General features: G+C 39.1%; 1 protein-coding gene across 1 annotated transcript in view; it reads right to left on the reverse strand.

Moving 5' to 3' along the window:
- NECAB1 (N-terminal EF-hand calcium binding protein 1) overlaps window positions 1-16,673 on the reverse strand; it is a 261,178-nt gene that overhangs the window by 210,105 nt on the left and 34,400 nt on the right. Inside the window, exon 3 of the mRNA XM_089679686.1 lies at window positions 12,314-12,422. Within this exon, the coding sequence (XP_089535812.1) occupies window positions 12,314-12,422 (109 nt within the window). The remainder of the gene's footprint in view (window positions 1-12,313; window positions 12,423-16,673) is intronic.

The raw sequence follows: 16,673 nt of genomic DNA on the forward strand, positions 1-16,673 counted from the left end.
GCAAAAAGATGGTAAAATAAGCATTTATATGCTAAAACATGATTTCATCCTGACTAATAAATCAACATGCCAAGCACACAACAGTGCAGCAAAACATGCCGTAAAAAGCTGTAAAAAAAAGCAATAAAAAATATGTTATACATGCAATTCTATAACACAGCAGCTCTATAATGCAAGTTTAATACTAGGTTCAAAGAAGCAGTATTGTTTATAGCCAACATGATGAGGTAGGAGGAACATTTTGTAAATGGCCAGAAAGTTACAGTCATTCTGAAAAATGTGCAATAGGAGGTTGAGTCTGCTTTGAAAAGGGGAGTATTACTTTAAATTAGAGGATCATTAGAATTGGGGTACAAAGGTGTTTATTGCTGAGGGTTTTTGTTCATATTCTGATTTTATAGGCAATCAGTGGATTATCTCTTTAAGAACATACGTCCCATAACCAACACATAGAATATAGTGTATTGTGTGACAAATTATGCCAAAAAAGATAAAAAACACTTCTTTCAAATGATCTTGTACAGTGTGAATAATGAATGATGCTATTTTTGTTATGACTTAATTGGTTTATTTTTAAAATGCAGACCAAGCAGTTTTAAACAGAGTAATGATGATTCTGGTAATCCATTCGTACAAAATGTCACCCAGATATTCTTATTTCATTACTACCGGTAAAACAGGTGTCCAGCATCAGCTCCAGATGTAGTAGACAATAAATTTACCAGGACAGGTGACCCACAAACCTGAAAAATGGAAGTAGTCAGATGTGTGATTTGAGAAACTTTGTGTTCCTATGTGGCCTGCAGCAATGCTATGAATTGCAAATTATATATACACAGCTGGCATTGTACTGGTGGCAATTTATGTGGACATTAACAACAGAAACATGTCATCTTTTTACTGTAAGGCCCCTTTCACAAGGGCTGTCCGATCAGGTCTGCCTGTGAGTCTTTCAGGCGTACCTCATTGGAAGCTCCATATAAGTCTATGGGCAGGGAAATTAAAATTCTGAATGTCTGAGGCAAGCAGATGATGATCTCCACCTCAGCCAATCAAAAGAAGCTTTGCATTCATTTAGAAAATACAAAGTGCCCTATGAATGGCTAAGCAGTGCACAGCCTGACTTAATTTTATTTCCAGAGTTGGATGGGAGTTTCACATCTCATCGATGCAATAAGGCACTGTGTACAGTATGTAGCTGAGGCTACATACAGTTGATACAGCACTGATAGCTTAAGTAAATAGTTAATTTGGACCAGCTTGGTTCAAACAAACTAAACTTTACTAAAAGCTGGAGATCAGCTTTAAGTATTTAACATCTTCTTTCACAGGGGAGTACTGATTCAATTCATGTACATTACTGTTTGTGTATTACCATGCCTCAGCAGTCAAACAGTACTCATGTGTGTAGGGATCTACTGCTCTCTACTGTTTTAATTTTTAAATGCCTGTAAATATATTATGTATGCACTTCCTGCTCCTGGGTCATTGGCTTTGAAACCCTACAAGGAAGAATTTAAGAGAGAGAGAGAGAAAGATTCAGCCACATGTCCTGTCTATGTTATTAAATTCTGGACCGGAAGAGACTATCAAACATCACTAGGGAGAGACTAAAGCACAGAGCAGATATGCTGAATCTGAGTTCCAGTGCCACAAAAGAGTTCCTGCAGGTGAGAAGCTCCATTCCAAGCTGGTTGGACAACGGTTGGAGGATCTCTCCATGACCGCTGATCTTGTCTTCAGGTTTCCGACACAAAGACAGACACTGCATCATCCTTAGGGCAACCTGCTACAGGACTTTGTTGCAAAATTCATCTGGAGGTATCATATTGATAACTATATACAGTGCCTTGAAAAAGTATTCATACCCCTTGAAATTCTCCACATTTTGTCATGTTACAACCAAAAATTGGGCTGTATACAAATGCACGCACGCCACAAAATTTTTAAAACCTTGTATCATTTTCCTTTTACTTCACAATTACTGTATGTGCCACTTTGTGTTGGTCTATCACATAATCCCAATAAAATACATTTACATTTTTGGTTGTAACATGACAAATGTGGAAAATTTCAAGGGGTATGAATACTTTTTCAAGGTACTGCCTGTACTATTATTAATCTCCTCTTATAAAAGCTTGCATTATTTCTATACTGGCATGCATCTATATACGTATGGTTAATGTTATATACTGGTTGCATTAGTTTTTATGCTCCTAATTACTTTGATTAGATTCCTGATTCATTTTTTGGGCAGGGAATCCCCTCTTTTCACAGAGGCCCTGTCCTGGGAAGAAGCACTGCCAACTTCCCATTAATCCCACTCTTCCACTTAATGAAAGTTATTTTATTTATCTACAGGTTTAGAGCAAGATCCTTTTTCGGGAAGACCATGACACATAACCCCCATCCCAACAAAAAAGGGCTACATGTTTAAAGGAAAGAAGGGGAAATTTCTCCTATAGGTACACAGGCAGCGCTTGTAAGTTTAACAAGTTTCCATTCTTTCCATTCCATCCCTACATTTGAAGCCTACTACAAAGTAAGAAGATATAACAACACTTTCCCTCCCAAGTGAAAGTACGTCTAAAGCTAAAACCTTTTCTTTCCATTTCAGACAAAGTAGGGGAGAGTTAGTGTTTTTTTTCCCATCTTGTGTTTCATTAAGGTAATGGCTGTTTACTTCATGTCATGTAGACTCAAAAGAAAGGGCAAGATATCTTTTCAATGTAAAGGAAATCCACTCTTAGATAGATGTCACCATTGGAAGATTTCCAATATATTCCTGTTCTAAGGGCAATTCAAACTTTTGGATTTACTCTCTTTCATCATCAGTGACATTGGTGATCAAAGAGTGGATCTCCATAACGGTGATACAGACAGCAATAAAAACCTAAACTGAACAAAAAAACCATCCCACACTATACTTTTAAACTCTTGCTCAGCAAACCGTGATATCAAGGGATCTAAGAAACAAAAATGGCCTCAAATGTTTAGAAAGAAGGCCATAGAATATCCAAAACGTCTGTAGTTTTGATGCCATCTGTGTAGTAAATATGCTGTTATTGTATTGAAAACCCCAGTAGAGATTTAGGGCCTTTGCCTCTCTGTTTGCTGGCCTTTTGTTTCTTAGCAATAAAAACCTGATAGTGGTTATAGCCAATCCCCCTTCTATCAACATCTAACAAAGGTTTTGCCTTTAGTTATACTTTAAAGACTTTCTAAGTATCTATCTAATGTAACAACATAGAAAATATCTGATTATTTCTAAAAGGAAAAGAAAAGAAAAGCTGCCTGAAGAGATAACCATTGCAGCAGGTAAAATATTTAGCATTTTCCAACAATACTCAGCATGATTCTAGCACTCTGCAATGTACTTCACTGCTACATTTTTCTATAATTATGCCAAACACACTCCTTACACAGCGGGCAGTATGTACAAGGAATCTTTTCTAGTATAGATAGATTATATGTGCTACCGTATGTCAAGGAGCTTCTGGAATTCTTCCTACAAATACATGTCTACAAACCATCCCCAAGGAAAACACAGTACAGGCGACGTACTGCCACTAAGCTATAATCAGATATACCTCTGGGCATTTTAAAGTGGTAGTGAACTCCTTTTTTTATGTTAATGGGCCTCCTTTATGTTTATGCCATAATGTGCTAGTATGCACCACATACTAGCACATTATAACTGACTTACCTTGGAAACTCCTCCAATGCTGAGCTGTTACCACTCCCAGCTCTTCCATCTTCGCCAAGTCTTTCATTCTAGCTTTGAGCTCTCCTGCCATTTGAATGGCCGGGCCACGATGGTATCACTCCCACGCATGCTTATGAGTCACGATCGCGGCACAGCACTCTCTGCATTCAGGGCACACCCAATGTGCATGCGCAGTGATGTAATTGGGTGTAACTGATATGAATATCTCCTTAACGGCACACATACTGTAGATATCCACTGTACCCACAGGTAAGACTTTTTACAAGCTTACCTGTAGGTACCACTTAAAATGAGAGTTTACTACCACTTTAAGGAGGTAAGAACCAAGGAACAGAACAGATATGAAATACATGAAAGAAGGAAGATTAAAGGTTATATAAACCTAGAAACAAAAAAAATTAATGTATTGCAGGTTACCAGTCCTTGGATGTGGTGGCTCAATTGGTTCTCATCATTTACCGATGGCATTGTGCTCTTGCTGGGTGTCATGTGCATCCTTGTGTAAGGAGGAGTAGGCTACATCCAGGCACACCTGCCCCTAATCTATCCATTTTTATATGTGCTCCTACTATGAAGGCTCTGGAAAAATAGAGTTACAACCCGGTCACAGAGATCCGACTTTGAAATCGTGCAGCTTCCAGTGAAGTCACAAGATTTCAAAGTCAGATGGTATTCCGACTTGAGCTGCGACTTACAAGACATCTGTGGCTTGCAAGACACAGATGTCTATGCAAGTGGCACCTGAAGTAGTGCATGCACTACTTTAGAAACTGGTGCGGCTCTGACCTAGTTGGAATCGCACCGATATGACTGCTTTAATTGTGGACAATAGGTTTCAACTTGCTATGCGATTTGCAAGTAGCATGGCATGGCAGGTCACACCCAATGTGATCGGGGTCTTAGGACCACAGTATACACAGAGGTCCCTTGGCGAAGGCGCTGTGGCTTACGCATATTATTGATGGGCTGCATACCCCCATGTTCTGTTCACGGTCGAACCTAATGACCGTTCGACCACAAAATTTCGAACTCAATGCAAGTCCATGGGACTTGAACTTGCACATTCAAAAGTGCCAATTTAGAAGGCTTATATGCAAGTTATTGGCCATAGAAGGGGTATGGGGACTCGGGTACTGCCCTGAGGGACATGAATCAGTAAAATAATTTTTTAAAACGTACCGTTTTTAAAGATGCAATCATTTTTCATTGCTTAAAGTTAAAACAAAAAAAAAAAGAAATTCCTTCAAACATCCTGCCTGAGCGGTTCCCTTAAACTTCCTGCAGAGTTTCACATCTGTACTTTGTATAGAAGCTGCTGCAGTAGGACTGATTTTTTTTTAAAATAACATTTTTATAAAAGAAAAAAACACAGTGTGTCGTCCCCCCCCCCAATCCATACTAGACCCTTCAGGTCTGGTAGGAAGGTTAGGAGGGGCCCCACAGTCCCCCTAAATGCCATATCAGGCCCTTTAGGACTGGTAGGGCTTTTAAGGGGAACCTCACCCCCAAACAATGTAGCAAAAAAAGGGTAGGGTCCCCCCTAAATTCCTACCAGACCCTTGATCAGAGCACAGGCCTGGCAGGGCAGGGCAGGAAAGGGGGAATAATTGAGCGTCCGCTCTCCCAGCAACTTACCAGGCCACGTGCCCTCTGAATGGGGATGGTGTGGCACAAGGGCCTTTCCCCACAACCCTAGCCCGGTGGTTATGGGGTCTGTGGGCAGGGGGACTCATTAGCATCAGGGTGCCCCTTTAAATAAGGGAGCACCCCACTGCTGCCTCCCCCCTCGTGAATGAGTAAGGTGTACTCCTTACCCCTTGTACCCCTGCCCATTCACTAAAGAGTTAAATTTAGAAAAAATAAAGATGGTAGACTTTTGAAAAATTATTTTTACTGAACAAACCCCCCCCCCCAGCTCCACGAAATTGTTTACATCTGACTGGCAATGTAGTCTACGTCACCACTAGCTCCACCCAATTGTTTACATCTGGCCAGCAATTGTCAGACCTCTCATACTGAGTCAAGTGCTCAGCAGGTGAGGACGGGTTGGGGTGTGTCAGGGTTTTTTTTTCTTTCGGCAAGTCGTCGTCAATGAGACAGCACTGGACACCCTGATTGACGATGGATTACATTGCTGGAACCATTTTGTTTTGCTTTTTTGGCTTTTTTTTATTAATCCCTTTGTGCCGGCTCCTCCCGGCCCTTTAAGACGTTTAAGAAGCCGGGAGGCGGGGTGGGGTTTTAGGGTCATGTGAATGCCGTGATTCGCTGTCACAGCGGTCACATGATTGGAAAAGGTCCTGATCGTAGGGGGAGATCTGGACCTTTCCATGAGTCAGGGAAATATGTGCTGGGAGCTCTCAGCACATATGTATTTTCAATTGGTACGAAAATATGCGGCTGCTCAGCGTCAAGGCCCGGACGCCGAGAGGCCGCATATTTGTGTGCGCTCAGCGTCTCGGGATTAAAGGACTTGTCAAAAACTGTTTTTCTTTTTTTGTACAATTAAAGGAATTTTTCAAAAGTCTGGCATCTTTATTTTTTCTAAATTTAGCCCTTTAGTGAATGGGTAGGGGTACAAGTACCCGTTACTCATTCGCAAGGGGGGGCAGCATCAGGGTGCCCCCTTATTTAAAGCGGTACCATGATGCTAATGAGCCCCCCTGTCCCCAGACCACCACAACAACCAGGCCAGGGTTTTTGGGAAGAGGCCCTTGTCCCCATTGGAATGGGGACACTGCTGTGTAAGCAGCCTTCTATAGTGTGGGCGTCACTGTGACTTTGGCCAATCAGGGCTCTCACAGTGCATTGTGCTGTGATTTACCATAGCATTGCACCTCAGCTGTGATCAGGTACATTGCTTTGGACGGTCATGGCTCTCACAACACGCTTACGGTTCATGTGTTCACCGAATACATGAACAGCCAATGTTTGAGTCGAACTTATGCTCAACACAAGCATTGAGCCCATTCCTAACGCATATATTTGGAAATGTGTGCAAACAAAACTCTGTTTTAAAGGAAACTGTTAGACAGGGCTAATTTGGTTGTATTGCAGGCTGGTCGGAAAGTGTGCTGGGAAATCTTTTGTTTATGCCGTGCATTGCCCTGAAGAACAATGGTAGTTGATAACGGCTCACAAGATTTCTGGCAGGATCAAAATGTATTGTTTATGTTTATCAACCAGATATTGTAAAACACTTTCAATTGCATATTTCAGGGGTCTGCAAACTTTGGCCCACTGCAAGATTATAGTTGACCCGCAGCTAGGGTCAGTGGTGTATCCTCAATAATATCCTCATAGTAGGACAGAACATTCTCTGATATAAGGGGGGCTTTGATATAAGGGGGGCTCTTAGGGGGACTCTAATAAGGACCCTGATGTGATGGGGGGGTGGATTCTGATGGGGACTCTTGTGTAAAAGGGACTTTGATGAGAACGGTTTACACTTAATTAGTTTTTCTTTGATCTCTGTTAATGGCTTAAGATTATTTGGAATTTCTTTGCTTTATTTTACTGAAGTTCTGTCTCGGTTGTTCTGAATCATAACATCCTAATTACAAATAAAGCCTCCAAATAAAATATATTCATTCATTTACATTTTATTGATACATTTAAAAACATTTTTTTTCAACCTGTGAATATTTTAAAATCTAAGATGTGGCCCTCATGCTGAAAAGCTTGAAGACACCTGGTATATATACCAGACATGATTTGGATCTAACTTTTAAGGTCCCATTTACACGTGTGAATTGGACTGTTGCTAATAGACAAGGGGGATCCAGCAGGAGTTCCCTGCAATTAGCTGCAGATGGGAAGCACCATTGAATAAAATAGGAGGTTGACAGCTCTTAGAGCTATTAGCAGCCACTCACACAAATTTGCTCATGACCAGTCTTCGGCCAGGGACGATCATTGCAACAGGAATAAGGGTCAGCCACACACCGGAGGATTGATGAATATAGTGTATATTTATTGATCCATAGGACACACAAAAAACCAGGACATTATGATTACGCATGAGGTTGTGTGAAACACGTTAACAGGTCCTGTATTCATGTCCTGGTGTTTTGTGTGTCCTATGGATCAATAAATATACACTATATTCATCTATCCTCTGGCTGACCCTTCTTCCTATTGCATCGTGTGTGGTGGCGAGCCAGAACCTGCACCTGTTGTGGATTGATCTAGATTGCCTGAGCGGTATACCTCTGTTCCAGGGACGATCGTTTGCAGGTAATCTCTCCAGGAGTGTTTACATGTGAGCAGCCATGAATAGCTGTGGAAACCGTCAACCTCCCACTGCTGGGTCTCCCACATCTTATCGTAAAGGGCCCCACTGCAAGTGTGGATAGGGTCTAAAGCAACCACATTTGTAGAGGTGGTGAAACAATGAACAGAATCCACGGTTACAAAGTTTTATTAACAGCAATCATAATATCCTTCCTAACCATTTGAATTTTCTTAACACCAGTACAGGGGCGGACTGACAACTCATGGGGCCCCCGGGCAATAGGGGATCATGGGGCCCCTGTGTCCTTGCCCAAATTCAAAAAAGCCTATGAAAAAGGTACCAGGGGCATCTCATGGGGCCCCCTACTGACCCCGGGCCCTCGGACAGTGCCTGAGTTTCCAAATGGTCAGTCCGCCCCTGCACCAGTAGACATATTAAAGCAAAGTTAATCCCCCAGATTAACAATGCTGCTGTCCAAAATTAATGCAGCCATCACATCTAATGATTGGTAAGCTGCAATATATTACATTATGGTTTGGGGTTTAATACTTCTTTCATATATAATTTAAGCAGTTTTCACCTTTTAAGCATATAAAACCTATTACTTTCCATTAAAACAGACATGAAAGCCTTGGTTTGATTTTTTTCTGACTTACACATATCAGTGGTAATCTGGCTTCCAATTAGCTGGTGCATTTCAAAAACATATCATATGAAGAATATTTACACGTTATAAAACTGTATACATACAGTACATTGGTAGCTATCTTAATAAAATATATCCTTCCTGGTATATTTTCCATGTGAACCTGATAGAACACAATGCTTTCTTAGCTCCCACATTTACCATATTGAATTTGCCTAAAACAATATGGCACATCAGGGCTGCCTTAAAAAAAATAAAATATAGGAACAACTTCTTATTTTTTCATGTCTTCAGATTTGGCACTCAAGTATAAAAGCAGAAAGCTGAATCACAAAGTAAACACTAGATCTATACCTCAACGCACTATACAGCCTGGGTAGCCATGGAAACTTATCCCAGAAATGAAGACAATACTACAAAAAATAACAAAAGGGATCTATGTACACCTATAAATGCTTCTAACATGGTTGCCACCACCAGAATGGAAGTAACAAGCAATCCTAGCATGCTAAATATAGTGGCTAGCATTCTATATGTTATAGTAATTCTATAAATTATAATACAAATTAAGACTCTCTACTTTTAGGACATAACATAAAAGGTCTTTAACAAATTAAAAATCAATAAGTGTCGCGCTCCACTAACAATATACACAAATCAATAAGTGCAAAACCATATAATGAGTCCTTAATACATTTCCATAACGTGACATTAACAGTCACACTAGTGCTGCATACATATCTTCACATATCAAGTCCTCAGAAAAAATCCTCAAAACAATCCGTGATCTTGTAGTGTCTTCTATAGTATATTGCAAAATAAATAAATAAGTAAATAAATGTATTTTATTTATTTATTTATTCATTTTTCAATATAGTATAGAAGACACTATAAGATCACGGATTGTTTTGAGGATTTTTTCTGAGGACTTGATATGTGAAGATATGTATGCAGCACTAGTGTGACTGTTAATGTCACGTTATGGAAATGTATTAAGGACTCATTATATGGTTTTGCACTTATTGATTTGTGTATATTGTTAGTGGAGCGCGACACATATTGATTTTTAATTTATTAAAGACACATTGGTATGGGTATGTGGAAGGTGTAGGCGAACCACATATTTAATATTTAATTTTAAATTGTATTTATTTATGTAAATTGGTCACACAATAATTTATTTTAATCATAATTATATTTATCAGTTAATTTAAAATACACCATAGTAGCTCACAAGAATCACTGTTTTAAAAAATAAAATTTCTTTGTTGTTTTAAAGTATAGTAGGCCAAGACTTTTTTGCGTTATATAGAATGGAGAATTGTTAAAACATCTGTTGAGTCTTTACTGCTCTTTAGTTTCCATTACAGCTATTTCCCCTTTAGGGCTCATTTACACTAGTGTTAGCCCTATGAAGAATGATTTGCAGTGGATTACACTTCAGAGAGTGTTTGACAGGTCACGAAGAGGCCCCTAAAAGCCTTACACTACTGCAGTGGTAGGGTGGCCCCATTCACTTGCAGGCGGTGATGCCGTAGTATGTGTACAACCTCATCCACTGCCTTTACAGCTTAAGGGGAATGATTGGGGCGATTGACCCTTGCGTTTTACTGCCCCTATAACTACAAGTCTAAAAATGAACCCCTAAAATGGAAATAAACTCAACTTTACAATTTTCTCCCATAAGCAAGCTCACAGTACATACTTGATGTAGATCCTTCCCCTTGCTGAGATATTGCTGTAATTAGTTATTGTCATATCACTAGTGCATGCGCAGTTGATGGTTTATTCTAGACATAGTGGCCAAAATTTGCTTCATAATAGGTGCTCGCACCTCCCACATATGACTAGCAGCATAAAGGTCGCATTGGATTCAAAATAAGGCTTGGTTCCTTTGTACTGTAGAAGATGGCACTGTCTTCACATGAGAAAGGGTGGTGGGACCTAAAGCACTGTGCATATTAAGCACCTGAGAATATTAATTTGATGTATATAACATTTCTTAGAGATTAGGTGAACTTTTGATATGGGGTTATGAGTTTGTATGATGACGGACAGTGACGTTCAGGTCCACTTTAATTTTTGCCCTGATGGCACCAGTGTTATGTCAGTGGGATATTGGTATTTTAACCATATATTTAATCTCATTAATATTAATTTTTATACAGTATTATTTTAATTAGCAGGTAAATATCTTAATTCTGGAAGCCTGTTGAATATCTCACCATATAAAAATCCCATAAACTGGTCATACATTTGTAGAATTTAATTTTCAACCACAGTGACCAGAAAATTCAAAGGAGCAAGATGAAGTTTTTTTTTTAAATGAACAAATTTCAAACAGTGTATGTGGTTTTCGTGAAAGTCTATTTGGTCCAAAATGAAATTTTAAAAGCAAAACAAAATTTTGAAGTACCTTTGAAGGACAATTGTCAAGTTGTCAAATGTACTGAAAATTTTTGTACAAATGTCTGTACAAACTTTGGTTTCAAAATGGTTTGGCCAACTTTACATATTATGGTGCAGTAGACAGAAGAAAGAGTCCTTTTATTGTCTTTTCACTGTTTTTCATGGAGTGTTCTATGTTTCATAAACATTTTGTTGATCAAAGTTTTATTTGGAAGCATTTTGGTCTGTGTCCTTGTGGCACCAATAACCAAGATGGTATATAAGAAGCAACTGCCTTAAAAGGGACACAGGGTAAACAAAAGGTTCCAACACTTTCACCATTGTTCTAAAAAGTGTTTTTTATGACTATGTCCCTACTAAGGAGGCTTCACCTTACTTTGCTTTGGTGGCATGAGTCTACTTGTCAATGCCACAGACAAAAATAAAACCTGATTAAGGTACTAACGCACACCCACTCTATTCAAAGCTATATTAAAAAAAAAAACTTTTGCCAGGATATACACACTATATGGCCACACATTTGTGAGCACCTGACTGCCATATCTGTATGAGCTTGTTGGTCATCCAATTCCAAAATGGTGTACATTATTATACTGTTGGTCCTACTGTGTGCCTATAACAGCCTCCACTGTTTTGGGAAAGGTCTTCGATAAGATTGAGGTCAGGGCACTGTGTGGGCCACTCAAGTGCCTCTACATCTTCTTGTCACTCCAGCCAGTAGTTATTAGGTCTGTTAAGTTTTGACAGTCATTATCAAGCCCTTACATAGGTCTCCTATTGAATCTCACCATGATACTAATAACATCCACTGCTTAAGCCCTGAGAAAGGGAGAGGATGTTTCCCCAAAACTCATTAGCTGTATTTTATGCTCTTAACCAATAAATGTTTAAAAAAGACCACAGAATCCACACCCAACATTTCAAACAATGTCTTTATGGAGCTGGCTTTGTTTACATATGTACATTTATGCTAGAACAGTAAAGGGAGGGGTGTCCATGTACATGTACTTTTATGTCCTTGTAGTCTATGCTCACTGTATAATGAAGGTCAAAATAAAAAAAAAAAACAGATGTACAACTATTGTTTTATGTTCCTTGTATATGTTGTTCTGTATACTGTAAAGTGAGTTTCAGGAGAAATGGTTTGAACTCATAACCACTAAAATCACTTGGCATCCACTAAAAATTCCTATTTATTTATATCTGACCTACAATCAATCCTGGGTTTCTTAAAATGTGCAATAATCAAGCTACCCTTTCTTGGGTTCATTATAGGAGATTGTGAACATGTCCTTACTCAGTTTTGTGGGTGTCAATGGTGTGGAAAAGCTCGCTCAGCTCCTCGGCACTTAGGATTCCATCAGCAAAGTAAGCCTTGAATTCTTCAAAGGACAGTTTTCCATCATCTGCAATCACAAGAGGAAGTGGCATTACTGGAAGATGATAAAGCATTATCCAAAAATGTAGCTAAAAGGTTTTGAATTTTACTTATAAGGTTTGTAATTTAAGCTTGTTGCTGGTCATCATTCCCAGATAATCAATTTATTTAATAATACTTATTAAACAAAAAATTATAGTTTAAATATCAGCCTTCATAAGATGTTGAAATGTCAGTTTAAGGTGGATTTATCTTGTAGAGTGTGATATCCTTTAAGTAGGCAAAGTAAAATGATTTTCCCAACAGTAAACTTGGGGTCACTTCCAGTAAATGATACAGTACACATGTTGGAGATATGTAATGTATTTTTTCTTGACACATAATTTTATGTTTAACTGCGATGTTTTCCTTAAAGCCCACCTCCGGGCAACTTGTTTTAAAAAGAACCCTAACCATTGTTTAAAGCGATAAAGCACCTCTGGAAACAATGATCCCTTCCTCTTTAGCACTGCCCCCCACACTACCTCTTCTTCTTCTTCACAAGATGTTCTCAGTCTTCCAGGTTGAAGGATGCCCACCTTTCCCAAGGGATGTCACTGTGGGTCCCTGAACTCAGAGTGTAATGATGAAGAACACTGTTAACCACTAGTCACCCAAGGCTTCAGAGTTCCACATAGAAGAAGGACAGTGAGGGCCACCGCCCAGTACGGTCTAACTGCAGCCAGCTCCCTGCAAAGTATCCCGACTATGTTCTTTGAAATGTTTGTCATTGTTTTCGGTTGTTTTATACAGTTGTGTGTTATTTTCTCTTGTGTGCAATAGTGAGGATAGCATCTGTCAAAGAGGGGGGGGAGTGTAGGCAGGTGCAGTCTGTAGTCTCCACTGCAGGTGGTGCTCGTCCACAGCAGCAATACAGATGGGGGAGGTAGTTAGGAGAAACTGGGTTTCTCTATGATTTCCTCAGACACTTGGGCCAGGAATCAGGTTGGATGCTCTTGCCCCATGTGACCCTGGATGCTCTTGCCCCATGTGACCCCGAAGGCCATTTGGGTCAGGCAGAGTCTATTTAAGACTCTGACCCCTGGGTTTCTCTATGATTTCCTCAGACACTTGGGCCAGGAATCAGGTTGGATGCTAAAGCCCCATGTGACCCTGGATGCTCTTGCCCCATGTGACCCCGAAGGCCATTTGGGTCAGGCAGAGTCTATTTAAGACTCTGACCCCTGGGTTTGGCACACTTTATACGAGTGGCTAGAGTAGGGACAGGTTCCCCATCTGTCAGGGACAGTTCTAAGCATTAGGGAAAGGTTTCGGAGGAGTAGACAGTAAGCAGGGACCACGTCTACCTCCCCAGGAAGCTTTCCCCATGTGTTGGACCGTACAGGCCGCATTCTGCACCTCGTGGCAGATACTCTCAGCATCCTTGAGTCTTCTGACCACTGTCTCACCGTTGAACAGATGTGACACCATACTTGTTTGTACAAGTTGAACAAGTAAAAACACTACATTGTTTCTGGCAGCAGGAACTTTGTGATCTCTGCCCACCAAACCACGCTGCACCCACTATACCCGTCATCATGTCAGCACCACTCACTCCATCTCTGTTGACCATCCACCACTGGGAGAAATTACAAAGAAGATCATAAGTGCAACATAAACAGCCTGAAGACTTTAAAAAGGTACTTAAAAAAAAATAACAGAGAGGGATCTCCAAGGAGGAGAGCCCTAAGTTGGTCATTATGTAAATGTTATTTTAAAAAGACTTTCACATTTTTAAAGTCTTGCTCTTCTTAACAAAACAGACTAAAAGTGCTGGATCTGTGTTAAAAGCAGTAATTCGATTTTTATTTATTTTCATTTTAAAATGATTTGAGATGTCAACCTCAGCAAAATACATTTTTTAAAATGTTCAGCAAATGTCAAGGAAATGTCAAATATTTTTATATCAGGTCAATGTACAAAACGGAACAGAAAAAAATCTGTATGAAGCTCCACGTTTGCTCATTCGCTACCGGGCCCAATTTTAATTTTTTTTGCATACACATTAAAACACATATTTTGCGCCTAAAGATAAAGCATCTTATAAAAACCAGCAAGACATTATACAGTATATTTTCTGAAAGCAGAGACCCCCCACCTTAACTCTACATGCCTCCTATGCTGATCTTTGCACCCACCTTTCTTACCTCTAAAATAAAATATTATAAAATTGTGCAACGCTCCACTAATTTACCCAATGGTGGTATGTGAACCAAATAATTGATTATAATATTCTAAAAAATATATATATAATAATAAAAACAGTGCTTGGAATGCCAAAAAATTATATATAATATTATAATTAATATTCAAATGTGATACTCAAACCATAAAAATTGCAAATAGTGAAAATATTGTGCACATAAGTCCTTTTTGTGATATTGTTGATGAAACTTCCAATATTCCTTCTCTTTTATGTGCTCACCTTAATATTTTGACCAAACCGTTCAGTCAGATCAAAATAACTTGTGTCCTGTGAAATGGACTCGTGGGTTTTTCCAAGCTAAATCTGTGAATCAGATGAATGGATAGATGAATTTAGTGGTATGCTTTTTCCACTGGGGGTCTCGCCGTCCTCCACACCACTGTAAAGCTGTATCAGGATGGATGGATGGATATCTCCCTCTCTCCTCCAGGGGGTCTCTCCACTTCCTGCTTCTCCTCTCCTTATTACTCCATGTGTAGATGACATGCAACCAGAAAAATCACATAGTGCTTTATCCTTTTTAAAGTATTTATTATTGATCCAGATAATATTGCACTCACATGTTAAAACAGTATAAAATGCTTTTTAATAATATTTATGCTCCTCTGTGTGTTTTTTTCTCAATACCAGTTTTCTCCTTGTATTTCTCCTTTAACGTAGTGATGTCAGAGCCCCTCCCCTACGCGTTACACCTCCAGGTAACGTGGCTTCATCAGGGGGATTTCGAGTCCATTTCACAGGACACAAGTTTTTTTTACCTGACTTAACGGTTTGGTCAAAATATTAAGGTGAGCACATAAAAGAGATGGATTATTGGAAGTTTCATCAACAGTATCACAAAAAGGACTTATGTGCACAATATTTTCACTATTTGCAATTTTTATGTTTTGAGTATCACATTTTAATTATAATATTATATATAATTTTTTGGCATGCCAAGCACTGTTTTTATTATTATATATATATTTTTTAGAATATTATAAACGATTATTTGGTTCACATACCACCACTGGATAAATTAGTGGAGAGCTGCACAATTTTTATAATATTTTATTCTAAAGGCACACATTAAAATGAGTATGTGTAGGATGTAAGCGAGCCACAATAATATTGTTTATTTGAGATAATAATTTATTTAAATACACTTATTTAATAAAAAATCAACAAGGGCGGAGCCTATTGGATGACGTCAGGACGTTCCCTGGAGCTGTCGGCGAGGTGTCCGCGGTGAACGGGGCTCGTCCATTCCTTGTATCTGATCGCTTGTTATACCAGTGTCAGGTGGACACTTAACTTTGTGAGTAAGATGAGATTGTAATAAAGTTAAATGGTTTTTACTTACTGCACCATCATGCCTTTCCTTTATTTTTGAGTGGTATTACTATATATTTGGAGGATGAACGCTATAAAAGGAGTCCTGGCCATACTTCAGAGTTACTGCAGAGTATTGCTCCTGGTATCTGGATGTGTCCATGCTACAGAGTGTTGCTTCATGATCTGTCTTCTCTCATCGCTCCCAGAGCAAACACGCTTGTGCTGATTTATAATTTGATCAGCATTGAGCTCTGGTGAGTTTATTCCATTCATTTGGTGGTGGATTAAGCACGGTGCACTTATATGTTAAGAAGAAATTTCGTTTGGGGTGTTGGACATTTTTTCTACACATTTTTCTACACCAATTTATGGATTGTTTCACTGGAGATTTTTTTGTATTTAGGATGTTTGGACTTTTATACACAAATTAATAATTTTTTGATATAATTTAGCGCATTCCGATTGTTGATTTTTTATTTTTCAACAATATTTTGGGTTAGAGGTTTGCTGCTGTAGAAGAGTGATATTATTGTTTGGCACTTTCTTTTCTTTTGACACTTATTTAATAATTTATTTAAACACACCATAGTAACTCACAAGCACTTTTATTATTTCACTTTTCTTACCTCTGTACATCCCCTCATTGCTCACCTGTGCACCCCAAAATGTAATTCCTTTTTTGCCTACCTCTGCACACCCCCTCCCCCACCCACTTTGCTA

The sequence above is a fragment of the Staurois parvus genome, unplaced genomic scaffold (assembly GCF_062004578.1).
Source record: "Staurois parvus isolate SC_StPar_1 unplaced genomic scaffold, SC_StPar_1.0 ptg000230l, whole genome shotgun sequence".
Taxonomy (NCBI): domain Eukaryota; kingdom Metazoa; phylum Chordata; class Amphibia; order Anura; family Ranidae; genus Staurois; species Staurois parvus.